The 26,881-nt window shown below is 38.8% G+C and overlaps 2 protein-coding genes across 2 annotated transcripts in view; one reads left to right on the forward strand and one right to left on the reverse strand.

The window, feature by feature from the left end:
* Positions 1-9,079, reverse strand: part of LOC104393059 (trihelix transcription factor GT-2-like) — an 18,450-nt gene extending 9,371 nt beyond the window's left edge. Inside the window, exons 1-3 of the mRNA XM_010002518.1 lie at positions 8,684-9,079; positions 3,855-3,941; positions 109-546 (exon numbers count right to left, since the gene is read on the reverse strand). Coding sequence (XP_010000820.1) covers positions 109-546; positions 3,855-3,941; positions 8,684-9,071 — 913 coding nt within the window. The 5' untranslated portion in view covers positions 9,072-9,079. The remainder of the gene's footprint in view (positions 1-108; positions 547-3,854; positions 3,942-8,683) is intronic.
* A 1,115-nt stretch (positions 9,080-10,194) lies between these two features.
* On the forward strand, positions 10,195-24,356 carry PPAT (phosphoribosyl pyrophosphate amidotransferase). The gene is made up of 11 exons (XM_010002519.1): positions 10,195-10,223; positions 11,387-11,453; positions 14,216-14,422; positions 15,780-15,892; positions 16,009-16,154; positions 16,581-16,653; positions 18,455-18,606; positions 19,821-19,948; positions 20,256-20,477; positions 22,422-22,542; positions 23,923-24,356. Exons 1-11 carry the CDS (start codon positions 10,195-10,197, stop codon positions 24,096-24,098), a joined length of 1,434 nt encoding a protein of 477 aa, XP_010000821.1. The 3' UTR covers positions 24,099-24,356.
* Positions 24,357-26,881: the final 2,525 nt, after the last annotated feature.

Genomic DNA, 26,881 nt, shown 5'->3' on the forward strand with positions numbered 1-26,881 from the left:
GGGGGGGGGGTTTGGTTGGTTAGTTGGTTGTTTTTTTGGTTATTTTAATGCCCCTCTAGTGCTGGAAAACTACAAGTCATAAATGATATATGGGTATGAATTACTTACCTATGGAATCCTTTTCTGATTTTGCTTCTGTCCATTCTGGAGGCCTCTCACTTTCATCATGATCTGATTTACTTGCTTGTTCCATGGTGCTGTGCCCCAGAATAGCATCCAGTTCATTAAAAAATTTCATACTTTTACTTGTACTCCCTGAGTCTTGGGCGCTTTTTATACTCTTGTATTCATGTTTCAGATTTTTATATTTTGTCCTGCACTGCTTCCAGTCCCTGTCAATTCCAAACTTTTGAAGTCTAGCAGCAACCTGTTCAAATATTCTTTTATTTCTCACTGTCCCCTCCAGTTGTTGCTGGATATTTTTGTCTGACCATATGCGTATCAAAGCTCTGACTTCATTAACAGTCCAGTGTTTTCCTCCTTCGTTTGCTACTGTTGGAATAAAAGCCGGTGTTTTTGGAGCCTCTACTGCTGACGTTGCATTACCTGCATCGTGTGGGGTAGGGAAGAGACACAGATACAGGTTACCTGCATTGGGTGGGTGAGGTGGAGAAAGGACAGAGAGAATAAGAATGAAGTATGCAGTTTCCTCATTACTTGTCTCTTCAGGGGAAAGATGGAGCAGAGGTGACATTAAAATCAATCTATTGGTTATTAATTTGTCAGCATTTTTGTTAGTCCTGGCATCATTTTTGCCATCTCTTGAAAACAAGTATTAAGATATCACATGTACATTTCATTCATCTGAGAGGAACATTTCTTTCTTCTATGCCATAAAATATTGAACTTCTACTTGTCAAACCTGTGAGAATAACCAGTGAGCTGTTTCATTGGTCAGTCATTATGAGAAGGGTGCTGTTTAGAAGATAAAAAGTGCTGTGTCAGCATAGTAATAAAGTGGGCCCTCAGTCTGGCACTAGCATCAAGATTTAATTTTCTGCATTCACGTCATGCCTTTGATTTTACACACATGGAGAGCTTTATACTGGGTAGGGATCTGAAAAACCCAATCTTTAACTCTTAACAAAACTCCTTTTCGTGGGGAGCTCAAGAATAAAGACTTCTGCCTTAAGTCACTCAATAATATTTGTGTGATGATGAACCCAGATCTCATAGTACAGAACCTCCCCTTCCTCAGTGCAGGTCAGTAAAAAACATTAGGTTTTAGTAAAAATTAAAATTTTCGTTATCTTACTGTGCTGAACTAATATATTTTTTACTTTCTCCAGTCTTGAAATTTATTTTTTAATATTCAGAGGTAAAGGATGCCATGCAATTACTTTAAACCCTGAAATATGATTTCTTGCAGTTTTTTAATGTTTCTTTGTTTCTAATCATAAATTTAAGATTTAATTTTTATTATCAAGTTATTTTGGAAAGTCGTTTCTTGTGCATTTTCTAGATGTGTGGGGAAATAATGTTTTAGAAAAACCCACAATTCCAGTGCTTCATCAAGGACAGCAAACATGACAGTACACAGTAATGGACACAGTTTTTTGCAATCATACTAAAGTGATAAATGCCTTTGCAAGTGTCTTTTTCTAAAGGGGCAAGCCAGGCTAAGGGTGTTAGATACTTTATAGTCACTGAGCTTTGTGTTAGGGCAAAAATATCTGACCTTTGCTTGCACTTATAGCTTCATTGGAGCATTCTTGTGTATAATAACATGTCTGGGGACAGACTTGTCCTAGATAGAGGCATTCTTTGCTAGTCTCCATAATTCATTCTAGTTGGAAAAAGCTGTGCTAACAGATACCAGTTTTTTTTTCCCTGTTAGTCCTATGTTAATCAGACCTCTGCAGCAGTCAGCTCACTTATAGGTTGTTGAGGAGGGTAATTTTCAGGACACATATCTATTATGCTTCTTTCTTAATCTCTTTCTAAGAGAGTGAAAGAAAATGCTTGTTTACAGGTGAATGTAACCATAGGAATTGCCACAGTTCACAACTGCTGACATCGGGTGGGCTTGGGAAGCCTCTGCACAGTGTTACCAAGAGTATTTCCAGCTATCTGCATTTCCAGAGTGGATCGTTCTTCACTACCAGAGAGTGCCACAGGGACCAGGGAGAAAGGACACAGCAGAAAAGAGGAAGGATGCAAAAGGTGCTCTCTGCACTTGCCAGTCAAAGCCATAAAGTATGAGGCAATCTGAGAGATAAGATTTCTTTAGTTTTTGTGTAAACCAGTATTTTTCACTAGTAAGTTAATTTTCAACCAAGCTCACTTTCTATTGTAGATATTACTTCAAATGAGTTCTCATGACTTGGTGTATTGCTCATTCATTCTGCTTTATGTAGAGTGGAAAATGGGCTTTTTTTGCTCCTCATTCCCTTTAAAAAACATCAGATTCAAAATACCTTACCCACAAGCACGGCTTTGAAATTAATTTGTTACGGGTACTATGAAAATTTTCTTTGTCTCAGATGTATTTTAGCTCTAATTTGTTTTAAAAATTAAGACAGGATACATTTTATTATTTTTTTAATCTGACAGATATGTTTGTACCAGATTATTTTTTCCCTAAGCTTCCTCAATATGAGAAATATGCTGAAATTAAACCAAAATATGATGCAATATAGGTACAAAGGGCTGAACATTTTTCTTTCAGTGGTGTCTGAAACAGTGCCTGAAATCTAAAGGCTAAGAGAGGCACTAGGGAAGACATTCTAGTATAGATACATACTTGAGAGCCTATGCAATTGAATTTATTTTGTTGGCTTTGTAGAAAGCTGCTTTCTCAGAATTGAGTATTTTTTAGCAGGCCAAAATAATCTGCTTGGCAGTATGTTGCAAGAGCACTGAGTAACATGGACATATTCCTGTAAAATTTGATTCAGGTACTTGCTGAAAGAAAGGTTGTGTTGATATATATACATATGTGCATATAATTTCATGTGAGATTCTTGTCGCTTCCTTAATTTCTTGTTATGCTGGGCAAGAGGGAAATAGTGTGTAACGCAAAAGCCATAGGTTTAACTGGGGCCTTGTTTTTTCCCCTAATAAAGCAACTTGGAGATTCTGTTGTGAAGGGGGTTGTAACTGTACTGGGATGTATGCTAGGGCATAGAGGGTATGTGAAAAATGGAAAGAGTTAATAGGAAGTTCAGGACAATGCTGCTATTCATCCAGGCAAGGAATCAGTTCATTGACTGCATAATTCTGCCTAAAATACGTTCAGGTTTCTCAGTTCCCTTTAGCACCCCTTGGAGGGACTCACACCAAGGGTTCTCCTCCTCTTTCTGGCTTGACAGACTTTGTGCCTTTGTCTGTAATGACTTTCCTGAGCAAAACTACTACAGCAGAATGGTTTCCAGATGAGTTGTTGTATGGTTGGTTGGACTACAGCATTGCTGACCACCCCTTACTTGGAGAGAGGGTACAGTTGCTGTGAATGTTGGAATTGCCCTGCGGGACAGATCTCACCTCTGCATATCTCTCCTGCCTCAGGCCATTCACTCGTGCTGCTTTAAGCAGAATTACATGAGTTAGAGAAAAATCCAGAAGTTGACATGGGTATCACACACTAGCATTTAACAAAGTTAATGTGGTTTAATATGATTAAGCTATAGCATGGGATGTGTTTTGAATGTGAATGGTGGCCATGCAGAGGTCAGTAACCAGTGAAGCATGAGACTGCCAAGTGATAAATCTGGGAAGGAGATGGTGCAAAGATGTGGCTATTTTAAAGCTGCGTTGATCAGGAACAGAATGATGGCATATTCAAGCTATCAAAAAGTGCTCTGACCGTCATGCTAGTTTTTTTAGTTTTTGATCTCTGTGCCATCATACTATACCTAGTTGAACTGGTCTGACATGGGACATAAAAAGTAGTGGATCTCCTGGAGCATCCTCATCATCTTCTAAAGAAACTGATATTTCACCTGGGAAGGAAAGAGGTTTTCGATGAAAAATAGGTATGGACTAAATAAGCTTTAAATTAGTTTAAGTGAAAATGTCCATACGTAATGAGAAGATTATTAACTCCGTAATCTTCGCACTTAATTTGTATGAAATTTAAAACTAATTTGGCCTGTTCTCATAAGGGGACATGAGTTATACGAAATAAATTATATCTTACATATGCTGCCTGTTTGAAACACATTTTTAAATTATTGTAGAAACAAACTTGATTCTAGTGACTAGTATGCTTTTCTGACTCAGTATTTGAAGTGGATAGCTCATTAAAAGAATAGCTTGAAAGCAGATAATGAAAAGTAGGAGACATACAAATAAAAGTGGACTTTGCACATGGATTCAGATAACCACAAATCCATTTATATTAAAAAATAAATAAATCATAAAAATTAGTGAAGAGTATGAAGAAAACAAAGATGTTCTGCAAAGAGTACTGGATATCTATGGTATTAATTAATGGCATAGGAAAAGAGGGCAAGTATTGTGACTAGAGAATGGATCTACTCGTAACTGACAGGATTCATTCAGTCTTGCTTTTCACAGTATAGCAGCCCTACAGTCGTTCAAAAAGCAGTATTACAGCAATTCCTATGTAGGTCTAGAAAGCAGCATATCTAAGTAAGGTTGTGAATCAGCTTAATTTTCACAGAGGACAGACTTTTTAAGTTCTGTGGTAAGACACTGCATTCCAGATACCAAAGCAAAGGTTTGAAATGTTGATTCACTGTGCAGGGAATGAGCTACTGTCAGCCCCAGCCAGGCAGATCAGGAAGATCAAAGCTGCCTGTTCAAAGATGCTGCAGTGGTTCCTCACAAGGAACAGTAACAGGCGCGGCTGGGATGCAACCTGGCATCCCTGACGTATGTGAAACTGAAAACATTATCCTAAATCCTCCTGACTTCCAGCAAGGCTCGGGATGACTCATGGATGCAGTGGCCTGGTGCCTGCTCCCGGTCTGCCTGCAGCCGCACTGAGTAGAGCGGGAAAGGGGCTCCCCTGGGAGGTGGCTGAGTGTGCTGGGGGTGCTTGGCTGAGCGAGGTTAATTGCACTGTAACATTAAAAGTAGCAATTAATGATTTTAAATAAATAAGAACAGTTAACATGAAAAGAGGTTGGAATACTCAGTGAGAGAAAACCTGACAAGCTGAAAAGTTAAGCAAGAGTATTGCACACTCTTACTAAAGAGAAGTGTATAAAATACTTGGCAATTACATGTTTCATATTCAAGTCCTGACACGGAAAACTACGTTTAAATGGCATTTTCAAGTCGCCATTTCTGAATGATCTTGCTGCATTTCTAGTAGCTGAGTTTTGTACATGTGATAATATTTTTATCTTTTATGCATTGCTGATGCATGTCTGCTCAGACTTGATTAATTTTTATGCATTTGCTGTGGTAAGGTGAAGGTCAAGGAAAGCGACTGGTGCATTAGTATTTAAACACAGAGAAATATGAAAGAGCATAAGTAACTTAACATGAATTACTAGGTGAGCTTTACTTTTGTAAATAATTTACTTCATTTATTAATACTTGATTTAACTTGAAACAACCTAAACAGGTTAACAAAATGGGAAGGTCATTAATTTGAACTCTAATGGAAGATAATTTTTCATAACGCACCATCACTCTACACAGGTTTTCTTGGTTGTTGATTATTGGGGTTGTGGCGAGGGGTATTACACAAACTAAATTTTAAGAGAAGTGACCATATTGACTTGTATCTTTTTAAATTATTATTTAATCTCTGCCTCTGAAAAACGTGTATTTTGGGAAGACATCATTAACATCTCTGGCTTGGACTACTGCATGTGCTTATGCAAAAAAAGGTCATTTTTCCATGAACTAACTGGGAATTGGTGTGCATGTTGCTACCAAGTTTGTCCTGAGACATGCCTCTCTTGGATTTTTTTGTGATGTTCAGTATTAATTTCTTCAATTACACTTTCAAAAGAAAACAAATTTTACCAGAAATTAACTATTTCAGGGAGGAGTACCATTCAGTCCCGTAAAAGTAGACTCTTTTTTCCTTCCTTCCCCTTCCCAGCAAACTCCCAGTTGTTAATACGATGAGGGAAATAAAACACAGCTGAGGAGGGACTTCTTACAAGGCCATCTAACTATAGCAAAAGGGGTAATAGCTTTAAACCAGAAAAGGGAAGATTTAGGTTAGACATTAGGAGGAAATTCTTCACTGTGAGGGTGGTGAGACACTGGCACAGGTTGCCCAGGGAGGTTGTGGGTGCCCCATCCCTGGAAGTGTTCAAGGAAAGACTGGATGGGGCTTTGAGCAACCTGGTTTGGTGGGAGGTGTCCCTACCCATGCAGAGGGGTTGGAACTAGATTAACCCAAACTTTTCTATGATGTGTGCTTTGTAGCTTTTCATTAAGGATAGATAGGAATATTTAGACTGAGGCTAAGCAGAACAGTGAAAACACAGTAATTTCTTTGGGAACATGCCCTGTCCTTTGTCATGCTTTTTAAACAAACCAAATTAGTATAGCCACTAAGTTCTTCAAATAAGACTTGTATGGTGTACAGTATTATTTGGCACAGGTTTTAGTTTGCTGATGGGCTTTGTTCTTGCTACCCAAGTCGCAAGCCTAGACCTCCTTGGTTCCTCTAGCACTCTCAAAATTATGATGGTACCCACATTAAGACAGTGTCCTTCCTCCTGAAGGCCACGGGGGAGCAGCCAGGTTTGCTGCTGGGGCAGGGACATGGGGCTGCCTTTGCCTGTGCAGGGAATTGCCTTTCCTGCTGTCGGAGTGACACTGACACCATCTGATCTGCCCCCAAAAAAGAGCCTGTGAACATCAGCTGCTGAGCCACAGGTGCCATGTTAACCTGACAAGTGCCCTTCAAAGCTCTGCACTGGGCAGCCTCCCCTGAGCAGACACTGCAACTCCAACTGCAGTAGGAAAAGGACTGGGCCTCTGGTATGGTGTTACTGGTGAAGAAAGCTGATGTGGATGCATGTATTCTCCATAGCTGCAGGACACATTTCTATCTCGGTGTCTTGTCTTTGTGGCTGAAGGATGGTTGTGGGAATCTTTGCATTTAAATTCTTACCATTAGTGTTGGATTATTACAGTTAGTTGCATTTAATTTCTCTTTATCCATGAAACTTGGATTGTTGTGTTTTTTTTTTAAGGGAGTAAAAGAAATGCTTGTGCATTTAAGAGATATTTTTAGTTATATCACCTTTAAAACCAGACTGTCTTAATGCTTCAAAACGAGATGTGTCTCACTCGCTACTAATTTATAATTTTTTATTCTAGTTTGGAATTCACAACTGAAATTAACCTTTTTTGATTTCAACTTGCTAGAGTTCTAAGGCAGATAAGAATTAGGATTAATAGTGCAAACTGAATCAAAACACAGAGGGTAATCTAAGGGCAGATCCTCAAATGAAGGACACTATTTTAGTTCCATGTAGTCCTCAGAAGTGTAATACCTTGTGTTAACCACATATTTGGCCCTCCATATTCTGCAAGTTTAAAAACATAAATGCATTGCAATTAAACAGTGCAGAGAGCATTTTAAAATATAAAATTGCTATTTTAATTTCAAGTGAGTTTACAGATTAAAGACTTTCTGTTAGTGGTGACAAATTAAGGTCAAGCTTTTTGGAATGATAAACAATGATAAGGAAAATGGCAAGTTCTCTTCCTCAGACTTGTAAAACAGCATTGTAGAGGGAGACAAGGGCAAGCTAGATGTCCAGCTCTTCTCTGTGCCTTTGGCAATATCTCCTGATACTAATGTTGAATTTTTTGAAAGATTCACAATCTTAATGAAGGCAAATTGCCACATACTGTGGGAACAAATGGCTAAGCTTAGCATTTCTCTTTTTAGCCATCTTACTTTGGTACTTACAACTATTATTGGAGCTTATGCTTCAGTGACATTTAGGATGTGACAAGGAGATTTGAGTGATGTCAAATAGCAGATTGACCCTAATGAAATGTTAAGCACAGCTTAAATGCATATGTAGAGAGAACTGAATGAAACAAGAGATGCAAATAATTTGGCAAAACCCCTTTCAAAATAAAAGCAGTTGTATTTGGTTGTTTTCCTCGAAACAGTCTGATAAACATTATGATCTCTACTTTCCTCACTACAATTTTTATTAAGTTATTAAACATGCCTGTTTTTCAAATATGTATGTTGAATTACTTAGAAAGATTTTAATTTACCTTTAGTCATCGTACCTAAATTTTCAGTTACAGAGAAATAAGAACATAAATCCTGTATTTCACTTGTATCACAAAAAATGTTATTTCAAAAAATCATTACAATTTCAACCTTTGCTTTTATCTTTCTTTAAGTTTATATCTGAATTGGAGCTCTACAAAACCTGCTTCCAAAGTACTGCAAATGAATGTTGAAGGAAAATAAAACAGCTTTTCTTAGTTTAAACATTTCAACCGAGCGCAGGAGCCTGACACCAGCGAGTACTCACCAAGGCTGTAACACAACCACTTAAGCATAATTTTGCTAGAATTACGCTGTATTTACAGACTTCGACACTGGTGGGTGCTAACATTTTATTCCCCTGCTCGAGGAGTACATCAAGTCAGTTCTACCAGCGCTGCTGGGGCTGCGCAGCCTCCACTTCAGCTCCAGCAAACTCAGGCTTTGGCTTTCTTCCCTTTGGTTTTTAAGCAAAGAGAGTAAAATAGAAGTAAAAACAGGTTTTTTTACCTTGCATGCTGTCTGTTGTGGGGCTTGTGTTCAGCTGTGTCTCAGTCGCAGAACACCTGCCGTTTTCTTCTGCTGCTAATTGTGTGACAGGTTCATATCGCAATATGGCATCCAGATCATGGAAAAACTTCATGGATTTAGTGACATCCCCAGAGTTGTGAGCATATTTAACTGTTCTGTATTCATACTTCAGATTTTTATACTTTGCACGGCACTGTTTCCAATCCCTGCAAACTCCTAACTCCTGCAACCTTTTAGCAATGTAGATAAATATTCCTTTATTCCTCAGGGTGCCGTGGAGTTGCTTTCTGATGTTTTTTTCTGACCAGACGCTTAACAAGGCTTTAACCTCCTCCTCAGTCCAATGCTTCCCTGCTCCACTCTCCATGTTGAAAGTGACCTGGAAATGATTCACTATTTCTAGCCAAGATTTGGTTTCCTAGGAAACCAGACGGCTGGTTGTCAGTAAGCTCCGCCGAGATGAAAGGATCTAGTTTTACTGGCTCAAGCTGCCTGAGGGGAGTAACTTGAGAAACTGCCAAACAAGCAGGCTGGGTGTTAGAGGCAGGCGGATAAAGCTGCTCGGGAGGGAGGGAGGGAGGGAGCAGGGCGAGGCGGGGGAACCTTCTGCCGGGCAGCGCTGGGGGTGGCTGCTTTAACCCTTCGGGGGAGAAGGGGCTTTAGAACCAGCGCTGTGGGGGAAGGAGAGGGGTAAAAAAGAGAGGCACACTATCTTGTCTCCTTAACAAACAAAACAAACCAAACCGAGCACCATCTCCCACCACCCCCTGCTCTTGCCGGCTCTGTGCTGGGTGGGTGTCTGGCAGCTCCTGTCTCCCCTGGGTTGTCTGCTGGGAACAGTGGGGCTGAGCCTGCAAAAAAGTTCCGAGTTTGCAGTATTTGCCCTGGGTAGTAGATGGGGTCATCCTGCTTTACATTTGCTTCTCTGTGTACTGTCGTGTTTGAACTGATGGTTGTATAGACACATTTTTAACTCTAATATATTCACTGGTTATTAGCCATGTTTTCATAAAAAGCTTGCATACTTAAAAGTCTGACTACATTGGTAAAATTATATATGCTTTGAGGTAATGAAATGGAGATTCCTTTTCTTGCATTAGTGCTACATGAAGGAGATAATCCAATGACAAGGGCCTTCAGGATATTTGTTTCCCTCTTTCCCACTACTGATTTTGTTGATACTTAAATCGACAGTGTCGGTATTTAAATGGAAATTGCCTGTATTATTAACACTGGAATTAAAAGTCGCTGAATGCAGTGTATCAGCTCTTAAGCTTTGCCACCAATCTTTCCATTTCCAGGTGGGACATCTCTCTGAGTTAAAATAAATGTGTTTAATGGTGTCCTTATCTCTGATTTTTCTCTTGAAAGATCTGTGTCAATAATGGGTAAAGTCGTTCAGATGTGTGTGAAGTTTGTTTTGGTTAATTTTCTGTAAGCAAGTGTTCTTTAAAATTTTGCTTTACATACAACTGGCACTAAGGACCAATATGGGGATTCTAGGAACTGGAGAAAATTTGTAATGATCATGGTCAGTTGTAAATCAGCATACATTCTGTAGAGATTTTTTTTGTGCCTAATTTTAGTGTTATAATAAAACTTTTACTAAATAATTTCAGTCACTTATATATATGAGAGTGGATGGGAGCTTACCAGTCCACTGAAGTTCTTAGGAGTGTTACAGGCACGGTGAGTATATGGCAGCAGTTTTGTTAGAGGTAACACTCAGACTTTTTCCAGGAAGCCTTTTTAAGGAAGGCTGAGCAGCCTGCACTGTTGCCCACAAAAAAATCCAGTCAGCAAAATAGACCTTTTCAATAGATAAGGACTGAATTCCAAACCTTGAGCAGCTGTGCAGTATTCTGCTTGCCTCTGCCAGGGCAAGGCCAGTGAACCTGCTGGGCTTCCCTCCCCAGGGGAATGAAGGGGAAGTTGGAGCTGGGGAGAACAGGGAGCAGACTGGAGAAAACTGTCATTTCAGCTGATACAGCTCTTCTGATCAACAAAGCACAACTGCCAGCCTGAGGCAGATCTGCTCTAAGACAAGTATTTCCATTTGCAGTGATGCTGTGTACCAGACTTGTTTTGCTTGAGTTCAGAAGCTGTGATGCCCAATATTATGTTGATGTGCTCAGATGCTTTTATCAGAGAGTCCATATAGCTTTTAGCATTGTAAATGGTAACTCAACTGCTTAACTGCAAGAATGCAAAAACATCTATGTAGGTGATCTGTGGAAGAGACAGAACATTCCCTTCAGCAAAAACATCAGATTCTTAGCACCACTCCCCAACTCAAAGCAGAAATAGAGTAGTGCTTACTAGCTTACTACTAGAGCCTAGGCTATCATTGCAAAGTGGCTTTTCAGATTAAGCATCTGCTGTTATTTTATGCCCAGACTGAAGTCAGACCGCATTAAGAGCCTGAGCCAGTGCCTATTAGTGGAAAGATTCCCACTGAATGCAGTGGGCTGAGGCATAAACCTTGTGTGACTGTATTGAAATAAAGCATAACATGGGCAAGAAATCAGTTTTGATTACAAGCCTGTAAAATAAAACAACAAATAAGCTTAAATTAAAATTTTGTGTTGTAAAGAGAAATTGTATGTTATGTTTAACATTTTATGCTAAAGCATTTAATTCTAAACATTTTTCTGCTTTATATTAATTATATTTTGTCCATAGGGGCCAGGAGAGTGCTGGAATTGTGACAAGTGATGGCGAATCATCCCAGGCATTCAAAGTGCACAAGGTAAAATGAAAATGAATGTTTTTTAGATGCTTAACTAAGATGCATGAAAGTTTGTTTCAGTTAGGAAAGAGAATAACTAGAGGGAAAGTAACATGTTTTGATGGGCTATTTTGGTTTTGTGAGTGATAGTATCTAATTCTGTTATTTGTTCAATTTCTGTCATGCATTTCAGTGCATGTTTAAAACAAATATGCCAATGTTATCCTGCTGGGTGTATTCATACACACAGTGGCAGACACACAGAAGTACCAGATCAGGCTACTGATGTCACAAAAACTACTTACCAAAGTCCCCCCACATCTAAGATGTTAACTCTGGAGGACTGCTGCAACTTGAGATCAAGAGAAAAGAAATACAGTTACAAGCTATGCACTAGCAAGTGGGTGACTAATTCGTGCCTTAGAGAGACTCAACAAAGTGGCAGCTACATAGGTAAAAATACCCATAGGTAAAAATAAATAGAATAAAAGATTGAATGGAGGCCTGAGAAAGTCACACAGTCTTTCTCCAGCTGAGAGGATCCCAGGGGGTGTTAAAAGACACAGAAGGGTCATAGTCCTGAAAGTATTGTGCTGGTAGAATACCTGCATGCTCTGGGGATATTTTTGCTCATTCTGAACTGAATAGTTCAGGAATAGGAAGAAAATATACATCAACCTATTCCATCCTGGAAGAGCAGAGAAATAAAAGAGCAGGAAGGAAGGTAATAAAGAAAAGCAGGAAATAAAACTACATCAGCAAAATAACCATGGGGCAATTCTTGATGTGTATTCTCTAACAGCAATCAGAAATCACTTTGTCTTCAGGTTCAGAGGCCTCTGAGGAAGATTAATTACACTTTTCAAATTAGTCCAAGAGTAAGAACTGCTGTACTGAGCAGCAGGTGTATCTACATGTGACTGCTCAATGTCTGACCCAAAAATCTTCTCATCAAACATCATGTTTGTCACCTCTTCAGGCATGTTCCCCCCTCCTGTCTGTTACTTACCGCCTGATTCATACACACACATACTTTTAAATACAACTTTTCTCAACCTCAGCACCCTGTTATCTGTCCTTCATTCGTCCTCCTGCTCGGGTTTCACCTTTCCTTAAGGTTTACAGGAATTCCAGCTTCCTTTGACGTGGGCTGCTGTGTATATCCTGTAGTAAAAAGTGCTTCTCTGAATGAACTTCCAGCAGGTGATAGCATATTTTGTAGTGTTTCTGCAATACTTAGCTGTCATGCTTAGAATTTAACTGACTATCTCATCAAATCAGCTTTGATACTTAAAGAGTTGCACTGCTTGTGAAGGTTTATTTCATCCTTGAAATATGTCTCTCAGCTACAGCACTTTTAAAATCTGTAATAATGACAATGTAATAAAGTGCATATGGAGTACAATTTATATGACTTGTTTAATTTGAAAGTGGTGCTAATGTAACAAACATTGAGTCTGTTACACTGGTGAAAAGGTTTGTCAACTAGTCCATAAAAATGTCAGCAGCCAAGATGCTACTGTATTAATTTGTTCTCCAAAGTCCTGTTGACTCTTCATAGCAGATGGAAAAAGTGCCTGCTTCTCACTGCATCCATTTACTCACCTTTGTCAACAGTTTAAGGCAATACATATATTAAAAGTACAAACTGGAACACCTAAAGCATGGGTATGTGTTCCCTTCTGAATGTTGCCAGCCTTTGGTCATGGATTAATAGCCCTTGAGAAGGGTTATTAATCCTTTGTTTTGAACTCTCTCAGAAAGACTCATCCAGATATGGTACTCTGACTCAATAGCAGGCACAGCGGAAAATACCCTAAAACTGAAATTTCTTTAAGCTTTTTTGTTTGAGCACGGAAAACAGCTTAGCCAGTTTCCTTCCCTCCTGTTCCATCCCACTCTCTTTCTGTTGGACGTACAACAGAGGTTATGAACCATTCAGAGTTTCAGACCTCTCTAATGTATCTTTGAAGATCCTAGAGGAGTGTTATTATGTGGGAAATCATGTATATCACAATTACCATACATGATAGGGAAACTGAGCATAGAAGAATGCAAATATTTTCTGCAGGCAGTGGCAGAAGCAGGAGTTTTTAGGAGGGCCTGTAATCCAGTGTTAATTTCTACTCTTTGTGCATTTTTTCAGACTATTCTTGCCATTAAATTGTGTCCACATAGTACTTTTTGCCAAAAGAAGCTCCTGACAGCTGACTAAAAAGTTTTGATGCATTTCTGCTTTAGATACAAGGCAACCTAGCCATATGAGAAATTTGTTTTCAATAAAACCACTTGAAAAAAGCTCTGCTTCTGACATTGGCAGGAATGAAAGTAGCATCTAATAAATGTTATCATGGACCTAGTAAAAAAGCAAATCCAATATACTGCTAACTTGTAAAAGGTATTTTGTAGGTAGAATTCACTTCTTGTAACATGTTGCTTCCTTGTCTGTCTTCTGTCAGTCTTTTTTCTGCAGTTTTAAACAACACAACAGCTTGGTCGTGTTTTTCAGAAGATGTATTTTTAGTCAGGAAGTAGAGTGTTCCATTAAAATCCTCAGTTCCGTTAAAATGTCTATTGCTTTATTTAAAAACAGGAGTCATGGGATCTGAGATATTGTGATACTACTCAGGTTCTTTCTTTCCCATGTCTTGCAGGTTATTTGCCTTCCTCTTAGAGTTGCTTGCATTAATCCTGTACCAAAAATAAACACAAGGAGAAATGAGAAAGTTGCCAGGAAAACAAAACAAAACAGAACTTTTTTTTTTTTTCTTTTTCTCCCAAAGGGAATGGGACTTATAAATCACGTTTTCAATGCAGACAGCCTGAAGAAGCTTTACGTTTCAAACCTCGGTATTGGGCACACAAGGTATTCCACCTCGGGAATTTCCGAGCTGCAGAACTGCCAACCCTTTGTCGTAGAGACTCTTCATGGGAAGATCGCTGTGGCACACAATGGGGAGCTTACAAATGCTGTGCAACTCAGGAGGAAGGTTAGTATCTCCTTTGAGAGACTCTCGCATAATTTCTTTCTGAGTATGAGGCAGCAATAAGCAGTAAGTTTGCTATGACTTTTTCTTAATCTCAAACTGCTTGGGGTAGTGAAAGAGCACCATCATCAAAATTGATCCCTTCAGGAGAAAATTCCCAGGAAGGGGAGGCATTTTTAGCTGTTACATAATTCACCAATCCTCTAGGCTGATGGTCACATTCCTATTGATCAAGTGAGAAAACGAACAAAGGAACTCAACCATTACAAAAGGTAGCTTGGCTTGAAGCTCTGCTCCTTGTGGTGACTGATAGAAGGAGCAAATCATATGCTTACAGTTAGGAGAGGCATAATAAGGTGAGGTAATTGCAGTATGAAATGTCTGGTTTGAAATATTGTCTGCACTTCTGGCTTGCAAAATCAATCTGTCAGGATATAAGCCAACAAATGCCAAATTTTATTGTGTTTGGCTAGAAGGGAATGTGTTAAAGAACTAATTTAAAATTCAGCAGATGTTTCATTGTGAAATCTCTTCTATGACATATTCCATTCAAAAGTGAGAGGACATCCTCTTGCATTGAAGTGACATGAATATATGGCATTCCTAAAGAAACCTAGCCTGTCTTTAATCAGAGCCACAAGTGTATGAATGGATGGAAGAATAGAACAGTGGTGAGGAAATGTAGTTGGAGAGTGAGGAATCAGAGTTACATGAGATGTAAAATTATTTCTGAAGATGAAAATCAGGAACTGTGATGCATACAGCATAGAATGGGTTGTAATCGTTGGCTAGATACACTGCAGATTCTCTTCTCCATTAGAAGCATAAAGACACCAAGACAGGATAATTTGACTGACCAGGTGTAGCGAACTTTAAGATGTGGGATTCCAGTTTTTTAATTCCACTTTGCCTCCCTTCACACTTTTTCTTTTTTTTTTTTTTTTTTTTATCAACCACTGTTCTGCCTTGATATCTCTTTCTGTATCTGCTATATATAATTTCATATTTTCCCTTGTATATTTTACATCTCTTCTTAGCAAGCAGGAGCACAAAGCTGATTAAATGGCCCAAACACTAATTTATGCCCTGAATATTGGTGATATTAATTTTGTTTGTATGTGAAGCAAAGAAGTGACAGGCAAAGGGAGATATCTAGTACCGGGCACAGATTATACCAGGTGTTTTTACATATTTGGTGTGTTAGAGAAAATTTGATGTTACTGTGATCTGATCACCCAAAGCTGATATATTTTAAAACATTTGTTCACTGCACGAAGGTGGTGGTAGATTAATATCTGACCAGTGTTATGTGAGATATTTTTTTTAATGTTGGTAATACTTCTGTTTTGTGTTTTAAAAGCTTATGCGGCATGGTGTAGGACTGTCAACCAGTTCTGACAGTGAACTGATCACCCAGCTGCTGGCTTTCACACCTCCTCTAGAAAATCATGATACAGCCGACTGGGTAGCAAGGTGAGGATTGGTTTCAGAGCCAAGAACAGCAATCTAATCTCAACGTGATATACAGCTGTAAATGCACACAGCTGTTTGTGTGACACACAATTATGTTCACCTCTCTCTCATTTCAGAATAAAAAATTTAATGAATGAAACTCCAACTTCATATTCATTGCTAATTATGCATAAAGACATAATCTATGCAGTACGAGATCCGTATGGGAATCGCCCACTCTGCATTGGTCGCCTTGTTCCAGTAGGGGACATGAATGGAAAAGGTAAACCATGCATGACATCCATTCAATCAAAACGTTCTGTCTATCAACCATTGAGCATATGAAAAGTAGGGATTTTCTTGTGTGAACAAAAGTAGTAACATATATTTAATGACACACTGACCTATAATTGGTAAAGTTTGAAATAGTGCAGAGATAATAAAGGTAGTTTTCTAAAATGTCTCTCTTCATGAACAGTGAATTTGATGTGATTAGTTCCACTTCTGCCTAGAACAGGTTTACAATATTTACCGTGGTTGTTTTGGGGTATTACAGAAACTTTGGAATGCCACACCATGCATCACAACAGTCTTTAATTCTGCACTTGGCAACCTAAACCATAGCAATTCAGATACTGTAGTAGAAATGCAATTGCAATGGGTAATGGTAACAAGAATTGTGGACTCTAACTGAAATATTTTCTTGCAGGGAAAGATAACAGTGAAACAGAAGGTTGGGTAGTCTCTTCTGAATCCTGTAGCTTTTTGTCTATTGGTGCAGAGTAAGTGCCCTGATTCTCACTTTATGGGAAAGCAGTCCTCAGGCAGCAACTGAACATTAAACCTGAAATTGCCAAACATTGTAATCTATAACAACATGGAAGACATCAAGGATTACTTTGTTGGGCTATTTGGAGGTTTGGGGGTTTTTACCAGTCCTATTTTTTTGCCAGTTTATTTTTCTTGGAACAGATTAATGTAAAAAGAATTATGTGTTCAGAAAGAAAGAGTAAAGGCAACTTTACTGTTGTGAAGTAAATGTCTCTTACTTGTTGTATTAAACCTGGTTATTCATATATAATTCTTCAATTTTAGCCTAGTTTGCAACAGAATTGTTTTATTACAAAATAATTCTTCAACTACAGAAAGGTCACAGTGGAAGCTCACAGGTTGGACTAAGCTGAGCTTAGTGAGACACATGTGGTCTGACAAGCCAGTCTCCTTATTTGAAAAAAGTGATGGGCACCTGAAACTATTTCCATGTGTACAAGCCCATATGAGTGTAAAAACACAAGATGACATTCACATTGCCTCTCTGGCTAAGATGCTCTGAAAAGAAACCTGTGATACTTTCTCTGGACAAAAAGATAAGCACAAGAAGACCTTGGGGAGACCTCAAAGAGGTCTTTGAAAGTTTGGAATGGAAGGCAATTGTGAACTAGAACATAGGAAAGATTATGAAGAAGTGTATTTGATTTCCTAATCAGATACCATAAAAATGTGCATTTGGGGAAATTTGATCCTCTTAAAATAAAAAAAAAACAACAGTGCAAAACTGCATTAAAAGCACAACCACCAAATAAAAAGAAATGTAAAGCAAACTCAGGAAGCAATGTGACTTACTTTAGTAGTCTTTATTCAATTCTGCAGTATTTTATTTTAGGTGTAGTATTCTGTGTTCTTTTGCTATAACTTCTACCCTATCTGTCTAGGATATGTGCTAGCTCTTGGTAATGGGGGCTTTCTTCAACAATTTGTCTTGAGCCAATTTATTCTGTGTATGGATAAGAAAAACTGTTTTCTGAAACTTCTTCAAAATCGCTGTTAAGAGAAGCTAACCATCAGCTGAAGCCTGTGGGTTTTTTAAAAAAAGCAATTCTGTCTAAAGTTCTGCTGTAGGCAGTGCTGCTGCCTGCTAATGCTAATATATGACAAGCAATATTGTGTAGTAGATTCAGATTGAAAGTGCTAGAAAAGCCACTTGAGGAGTCACTGAAAATAAGGTTAAACATTGTAACTTAATAAGCCTAATACCATTCCGTATTTCTTCAGATCTGAAAATCAGGATGTACATTTCCAGTCAGTTTTACTTTATTCAGAGGTAGCTGCCTCTCAGCACTAGATAAATATTTCTCCAGATATTGTCTTGTGGGCTAGGATTTTTTTAGCTACCATCTTTATTGTTGATTATATTTTTATATTGCATTATAATGTTTATTAGCTTTCATAGAAAAGTACACCAGTATTGGTCTAGGAATAAATGGTTAAAATATGCTTAATCTGAATTAAGCCTGTACTAGACCGGGTACTGCACACCTCATATATAGGAAGAATATAAGAATTCTCTAGTACTAAGTATTAATTTGCTGTTTTCAGTTATTAATTCAGACTGTTTTAGTAAGGGTCACTTGTCTTAGCATGTTGGTCTTAAAACACTTAAGGTGAAATCCTAAGATAGAAGCAAACCGTTATGTTAGGATATTTAAAAGTGTTTTTTCTGTCAGTCAGTTGAATCTTGTTTATATTTTTAAACTATCATCCAGGTTCAGGACATTTCTCAATGCTATATATTTCTCTGTCAAGGTACTATCGTGAGGTCCTTCCAGGAGAGATTGTGAAAATATCCAGGTATGATGTTCAGACACTGGATATTGTTCCAAGACCTGAAGGAGATCCGTCAGCATTCTGCATCTTTGAATATGTTTATTTTGCAAGACCAGACAGTATTTTTGAAGGTAAGATGTGACATACAAAGCTCCTCCCTAAATAGTGGAAGATGTTATCCTGGAAAACAATGACTCTGGGAAGGGTCTGGGATCATAGTAGGGTAGCACTGAATGTGTGCTTGCAGAGCAGGGCTGGGACAAAATGGGTTGTCACAGTTATTGAGGAGATAAAACTCATCAGGAGTGTGTAACATCACCTTCCTGTTTCTGGCTGTGAATATGGCCTCAGTCAGGCCTCCCTGAGTTGCCCTACAGAAAGGATGAAAAGAGCCACAAACATGATTAAGATAAAGGAAATTTCCCTTGAAAGTGAGAGACTCAAGAAAGGAACTTAATTGGTTCTTGGAAAACTTTCTTAAAACTAGACTTAAGAACTAGAATCTGATAAACAACTTTATCTTGGCATTCTCTTTACAAGAAAGGGTTATTTCAGGAACATGATTTTAATATAACTTGTAAACCTATGCATTATCTAAGTACTTGCAGCTGTCAGTCTAATGCTTTTCTTATTGCTGTGGGAGCCCTCAAAAATTGTCTCAGTGACAAGATACTAGCCAGAACTCTCATACCTAACAAACAAGCTCTGCTTTCTACAGCCATGCCATCTGTTGATCGAATTTCCTCACCCTTACAAAGCCAGTTTCACTTCACATACCTTTCTTATCATAATACTCTTGCCCATCAATATCCTCACTTTTTAAATTTCTCAGCACTGCTGCTGTACCTTTTGCTGTGCCTCATCACAATACCTCCAATTCCCTCCCATGTTGCAAATTTTTAGGACCTTAAAAGCTTCTGAGGCCTCTTCTTACTAAATTTTGGGTGAATTTTGGCAAATGATTCAAAGTTAATAAGCAGACAGAGGCAGACAGCAGAATTGCACAAACTGCCTGCTGCAGAAACCAGCCTAAAACCAGAATATGCACATTATGAACAGGCAGGCATAATTTCTACTTCTTTCATCCTTTACATAGATTTTGTAATATTCATGGGACCTTTAGTTACCCGATTTTAATTCTCTGTGTAGTGATATGAATGTGAATGTTAGAATATTACATTATTGAAAGAAAAAAAAAAAAATTACCTTATGTGAGCAACTGCTTATTAATTCTGGAGCTTTTCTCACTGACTTCTATGCCTGCAACTTACCACAGAAATTTGTACACCAAATTGAGAGGAAATCTGAATTATGCAAACCAGGAAAAACTTCTTGCTGTTCTTAGGTCAGATGGTGTACTCAGTCAGGAGACGATGCGGGCAGCAGCTTGCTATTGAAGCACCTGTGGAAGCAGACTTGGTCAGCACTGTTCCAGAGTCTGCAACCCCAGCCGCTCTGGGTTATGCTGAAAAGGTATATGTTAGCTTTGCCATTTTTTTCCCCAAGAGTATTTGCACCTATCTCTTTTTGTAATGGAGTGTAATGGTAGGGGCTGTTGGAGTTTTGTATTGGTAAAGATTTGTATCTTCAGTACTCTGGGTACTCCTATTGAGTGATCTGCACCTGTTTTTTGTTTTGTTATTCCACTGTATTAAGTTATTTCCAAGTTTTTTGGTTACTGTGAAATCATACTAAGTCCTAAGGTTGTTTTAAAAAGACAGTAACTGGGAATAACCAGTTCTATAGATACTAATTCCATTTGACTGTCTCATGTTCACAGTGTGGACTGCCCTATGTTGAAGTGCTCTGTAAAAATCGGTATGTGGGAAGAACATTTATCCAGCCAAATATGAGGTTACGGCAGCTTGGTGTTGCAAAGAAGTTTGGTGTTCTCTCTGATAATTTTAAAGGCAAGCGTGTTGTTATCATCGATGATTCAATTGTGAGGGGCAATACCATTTCACCCATAATAAAACTACTGAGAGAATCAGGAGCAAAAGAGGTAAGTTAATGCTCCGTTGATACTGTACAAATATAAATAGAAGATTGATGGGAAGGAAAAGCACAGGATTCTGTCTTCATTTGTCCTATACGTTGTTTCCTTATTTAAAAGAGAGAAGTGTGCAAAAAACACTACAACATCTAACACATGTTTGTTGTTTAGATAGGTTTAGAAGTTTATTTTGTATGACTGTGATTTTTGGGTGATTACAGGGAAAAGAACGGGTCTCCATTTATAAAACACTATCTGCCAAATAAAGAAAGAATGGAAAATGAGCTTGTCAAGATCAGAAAACCAAGTATTGGTGTGGTATTTCCTAACATATGTGTGACTTGTGGTGTTGCTTTAAGTACAACCACATAATACATTAAATAGCACATGCCTTAAGTCACCGGAGCACAATTTCTTAATAGAATCACAGAATGTCTTGGGTTGGAAGGGACCTTTAAAGGTCATCTAGTCCAACCCCCCTACATTAAGCAGGGACATCTCCAACTAGAACAGATTGCTCAGTGCCTCATCAAGCCTGATCTTTAATGTCTCCAGGGATGGGGCCTCCAACACTCCTCTAGGCAATCTGTTCAGTGATCTACCACCCTCATATTAAACTTTTTCCTAATGTCCAACCTAAATCTACCCTTCTCTAGATTAAAGCTATTATCCCTTGTCCTGTTGTTACATGCCCTAGTGAATAGGGCTTTCCCAGCCTTCTCATAGGCCCCTTTCAGGTATTGAAAGGTCGCTGTATGGTCCTCCCGGAGTCTTCTCTTCTTCAGGCTGAACAACCCCAACTCCCTGAGCCTGTCTTTGTAGGATGGGTGCTCCAGCTCTCTGATAATTTCTGTTGCCCTCCTCTGGAGAGGCTCCAAGCGGTCCACATCCTTCTTGTGTTGGGGGCTCCAGAGCTGGATGCAGTACTCCAGGTGAGGTCTCACCAGAGCAGAGTAGAGGGGCAGAATCACGTCCCTTGACCTGCTGGCCACACTTCTTTTGATGCAGCCCAGGATGTGGTTGGCCTTCTGGGCTGCAACTGCACATTGGTGGCTCATGTCCAGCTTTTGATCCACTAGTACCCCCAGGTCTTTTTCCACAAGGCTGCTCTTTAGCATGTCTCCCCCCAGCCTGTATTATGTTTCTCTTTGCCCCATCCCAGGTGCAGGACCCTGCACTTGGCCTTGTTGAACCTCATGAGGTTCACCTGGGCCCACTTCTCCAGCTTGTCCAGGTCCCTCTGGATGGCATTCCATTCCTCTGGATGGCATTCCGTTCCTCTGGCATATGGACTGCACCACCCAGCTTCGTGTCATCAGCAAACTTGCTGAGAGTGCTCTCAATGCCACTGTCAGTATCGTTAATGAAGATATTAAACAACACTGGTCCCAGTACAGACCCCTGAGGGACACTGCTTGTCACGTTTTCCATCTGGACATTGAGCCATTTACCACTACCCTCTGGATGTGATCATCTGGACAATTCCTTATCCACTAAACAGTCCACCCATCAAACTCATAGCTCTTCAACTTGCAGAGAAAGATGTTCTGGGGGACTGTGTCAAAGGTCTTGCAGAAGTCCAGATAGAGGAAATCCACAGGTTTTCCCTTTTCCACTGATGCAGACACTCCATTGTAGGAAGCCACTAGGCTGGCCAGGAAGGATTTGCCCTGAATAAAATTTATTAAGATTTTTTTAATTGAAACCAAGTAGCAAGTCTGTTACTGGAGCAAAATGTTCTGTATAATGGTCAACTTTGTAAACTGAAACATGTGCCTCTCTCCCGCTATGATGGCATCTGAAAAAAACCTTACTTTTACTTTTAACCCTTCTATGACTTCTGTGCAGCACCGTTCTGTTCTTCGATTATTTTGCAGAACTGGGACTGCTATTGTGTTATGATATTCTGACTTTCACCTTATAGCAGTTTGTTTTGAAACTATTTTTATTCAGGTGCACATCCGTGTGGCTTCACCTCCCATAAGATTTCCTTGTTACATGGGAATAAACATTCCAACTAAGGAAGAGCTCATTGCCAACAGACCTGAATTTCATGATCTTGCAAACTATATAGGTAAGTACTTCTCTCACTGTTTTTATTGAGAGATGTTTCACTTGTAGGTACTTTAGCATCTGCATCAAAATAAAGCACAACACAAGGCAAAAGTGACAAAAAAAATCAATGCTGATACATTTAATCTCTGCCTTGTGAGTACCCTACTAATCAAACCAATTTAACTACCTGCTATTTTTAACAGTGAATTATATTTCTTCAAACTGTAAAAAGCATTAGGATAATCGCATGATCATAAGTTACAGGGAAGGTGTGACAACACAGCTTTCCAATACTTAAAGAGTATTGGAAAATACTCTTCTCCTTCTGGCAAAGGAGCTCCTTTGCAAGGAGCTACTGTAGGCAAAATACCAGTAAGAAAATAAGTGGTGAAAATCTGTCCTACAATTAAAAGCTAATGTTGTTTTGCTTTCATAAGATATTCATAAAGATATGTTCCGAATTTGTAAATACCCACTGATTTTTCTACAAATTTATGTAAATAATTTAAACTGCATTCTGTATTTCCCTTTGAAAGAAAAAACATTTGAAACTAATCAAAGATCAGATCTCAAGAATGAGTCATGTTCGCAGCAGAACAAAAGAAGAACCAACAGCTTATGTTGCTTGTCATGTGGTAAATAACATGTTCTGCAGAATATCAGCTAGTGTGAAGGCTTGTGAGGAGATCTACTATATATGGCCTATTGTGCTGCAAAATGTTTTAAAACATGGTTTAAGAATATAGCTGTGGTTACAGCTAGGAAACTAAACTCAGATTTCCTGTGTTAAATATGCTCATTGTCTAATATGGCAATGAATTATTTTCCCCAAAATTATTGTGAAGGCATTTTGAAATATTTCAAGCTTGTAGAATCTAATATTTTAAGTGTTACTCACAAAATTAGTGCAAATTATAGGAAACTAATGATGTGAAAAGGCTATCAGACTTTCCTACTGCTAGAACATTTGCATGAATAGCATCCTGACATATTTTTTTTTTTAATTATGATCTTCCTCTCCTCCAAGTCCCAGTTAGGGTTTGTAGTCCTAGGTGCGCAGTTTGGGAAGCACCAGCCACGCACACATCTGCTTCCAGACCCAATCTACAGGGTCACTCTGGGAAACAATTGAGACGTTAGGCAGTCTTCGTACACACTCTACACTTTTTTTCTATTTCTGTGGTATTTGTGAGGTATTTTTTCCCAATTCAGAACCTTACGTCTAGATATAAGTGAGTCTGCTCCCTGCACAAGGAATTTGAGAACGGCAAATTTTTCATATCCATTCTCCGTAGAGTGGTGATCCACCTCCACGTAATAATGTGACTGCATTTCCAACAAGCACTGGCACTTGGTACAATGTTGCAGCTTTAACTGGTGGATTCTTCCTTTCCTCTAGGAGCAGACAGCGTTGTCTATCTTTCTGTGGAAGGGCTGGTATCATCTGTGCAAGAAAGCATCAAGGCAAGACAAGAGAGTGAGAACAGGCTTAAGCCCCAGAAATCACGTGCTGGCAAGATTGGTCATTGCATAGCGTGTCTCACTGGAGAGTATCCTGTAGAGCTGGAATGGTGAATTTCCAGTGGATGGACACCAGTCCATCTGCTGTTGAATGTACCTTTTTCAAAGATGCCTCTTTGCCAATAGCCTTCTTACGTTTAGGTGGTATGGAAAGCTTATTACAGATAACTAATTACTGTTACTAAAATACATCTTTACTGTAAAGACTTACAGAAAGTCCAATGTGCTGATGAAAACAATGTAAGCAGATTAAAATGCAAAATCATATAGTTTTGATGCACAGTTGTGCCTTCTATTTTCTCATAAAGTATTATAAAAACCAAAGGTTTTTTAATCATGTAGCAGTCCCAGAGTTGTTTGTATCGGTCTTGCCCTGGAAGTGAGATACCCCTGTTAGACTTGTTCACAAAGTACAAATCATCAGTTGTGTGCAAAAGTATGTAAAGTTTGCTTTTCTCTTTAGGAAAAATAACCGATTCTGAAGACTCAGAGGGCTTCCTTAGCAGTTCTTGCTTAAACTTTTTAAGGACAGAAGTGCCTTAATTTTTGAATATATAGCTAAATAACCTTTTTTAAACAAAGCCCTTTTAAAAACTAATTATTCAGATTCTATGAATGTCTAGCATGTAATCTTAAAAACAGAAGACTCAGGGAAATGCTCAGCCAAAAACCCTCTTAGTTTTACAGATTCAAAATTACGCTTTTGAAGTCCAGTGTAATTACATTATCTTTGTGTACTTTTATCAGTTGCCAATAGAATGTGGAAGGAGAAAAATACTTGCCACTGCTATTTTTTTTCCTCATATCTTGTTTTCTTCAGATAAGTCCTGACAACTTACTGAGTCTGAGCTAATGCTCAGTGTGCTTTTCATCTGTCAACATCCTAAATAAACTGAAAAATAAAGTAACTTTTGGCTGACAGTAAATACAATGTATCAACTGAAGATTATTGTTTTGAGTATAGTCTTATTTAGCTACGTTACTTTTGTTAAATGTAATGTTAAAAAAAAGGTTCTGAAGAGCTATTGAATAAATAGTATTTTTTAATTTGTCACAATTACAGTTACTTGTATACGAGACGGGGACTTAGACAACGAACCACTAGCAGGAAATGGAAATGCACCTTTTGAAAACTACCACAAATGTACGCACAATTGTAAAGATATTTTGTATACCTCAGTTTTTTCACTGAATACCAGCAACTTAATTTTAGATTTTCTATTTAATACTGTGTATTTTGGCCTTATAATCGTTTGTGACACCGTTAGCAAAAAAAAACCCAAACAAAAAACTAACAACAAAAAAGTTTATGAGTTTTTTTCCTCCCCATCACCTTCCACATACTTGAGTTACAGCACTGGTGATTAAATATAAAAGGGAGCTATCTTGAGTGGGCTTTGTAGCAACTGTGCCTGATAGACAATCACAAAACAAAAGCCTCAATTCAAGAAACTATGTAAATACATTTAAGGAAGTCATGACAGTCTTGTGCAGGCTCTCTGTGGAACCAAAACCTACTTGCAGTTTATGGGAGAATCTAGATTTTCCTAAGAATTGAGCTCTTACTGTGTTTTCTTCACCAAAACCCAGACTGGAAATATCACAAGATGCACATAGATCTAATGTCTAATTAACAAGTTTGTTTGTTCTATGAAAGAATGGTTAGTTACCCTGGGCAGTAATCTGAGCAAAACCAGAGCAGGGTGAAGTCACTCTGACCATCCCCTCCCATTTTAACCACAGAGAAGTAGCAAAAAACAGAAAAACTGTCACTGATCTTTTTTCCTCTTTCTCCTTTCCTGCCCTCAAAAAGCCAATAATTTTTAAAAGGGATAAGTCAAGCTTAGGTTACGGCTTAGCTTACAAATATGTATGAGAAGCCCTTTCTACCCAAGATAAAAACTTAGGTGAACAGTTTAACAAGATTGCAAGCATAAGTCTTATCGATTTATCTGAAATTTTCTATAGAACAGACTATAAATTCAACTTGTGCAAATACTTTTAAAATATGTTTTCAACAAAACTGGTATTTCTGAAGTCTGGTAATAACAGCTTGAATGTGATTTGAACATTAATTCTGATTTCAGTAAAATGAGTTTCAATGCTTTTTTCCCCTTCATGTGAAATGATATGGTCTGCTACTGTAAGCACTGTAATCTCTAGAGGTATTTCATGCCTAATCTTTAGTGCCTGTTTTGCAAAACTCTCAAGTTAAAAGAGAGATCCTCCTCAAATATAATTTTACTCACTGACTTCTGGATTTATGCTTCAGGTCACCAGGCCTTTTTTAATCACATACAACAGACACACACACGTAAGGAGTATGTCAAGGGAGAAAACTACTCTGGTTTTAGGTGTCGCTATTTGTATTATTTTAATGTTTTACTGTGAAGCTGTTTCTGCTGTATTACCAATGTGCCAAATTATCATTTGTAAAACGTGACAGGACCACAGAAAGCTGATGTCTAACTTCTCCCCTGCATCTCATTAAAAACGGTTATGAACTGGTCTCTCTCTCTCTCTCTTCACTGCTCTCGCCAGCACCACGCGGCCCAGGTTTCACAGAACGACAGAAGGGTTTGGGTTGGAAGGGACCTTAAAGCTCATCTAGTTCCACCCCTGTACGGTCAGGGGCAGCTCCCACTAGACCAGGCGGCTCCAAGCCATCCAGCCTGGCCTTGAGCACTCAGCGATGGGACCTCCACGGCTTTTCTGGGCAACCTGTTCCAGTGTCTCACCCCCCTCTTTAATAAAGCCACCTGGAAAGCACCTCGAAGCTGCAGAGACCCATCGCGTCTCTTGCACTGAACCCGCCTCCCCCGCACACCCCGCACACC

Source organism: Chaetura pelagica, unplaced genomic scaffold, assembly GCF_000747805.2.
Source record: "Chaetura pelagica isolate M959 unplaced genomic scaffold, ChaPel_1.0 scaffold67, whole genome shotgun sequence".
Classification (NCBI taxonomy): Eukaryota; Metazoa; Chordata; class Aves; order Apodiformes; family Apodidae; genus Chaetura; species Chaetura pelagica.

Coding starts and splice junctions, on each gene's coding strand:
- PPAT (XM_010002519.1), top strand. CDS start 10,195: ATGGGGATTCTAGGAACTGGAGAAAATTT. Junction 20,478..22,421: donor GAGAATCAGGAGCAAAAGAG/GTAAGTTAATGC, acceptor ATTTTTATTCAG/GTGCACATCCGTGTGGCTTC. Junction 22,543..23,922: donor TGATCTTGCAAACTATATAG/GTAAGTACTTCT, acceptor CCTTTCCTCTAG/GAGCAGACAGCGTTGTCTAT.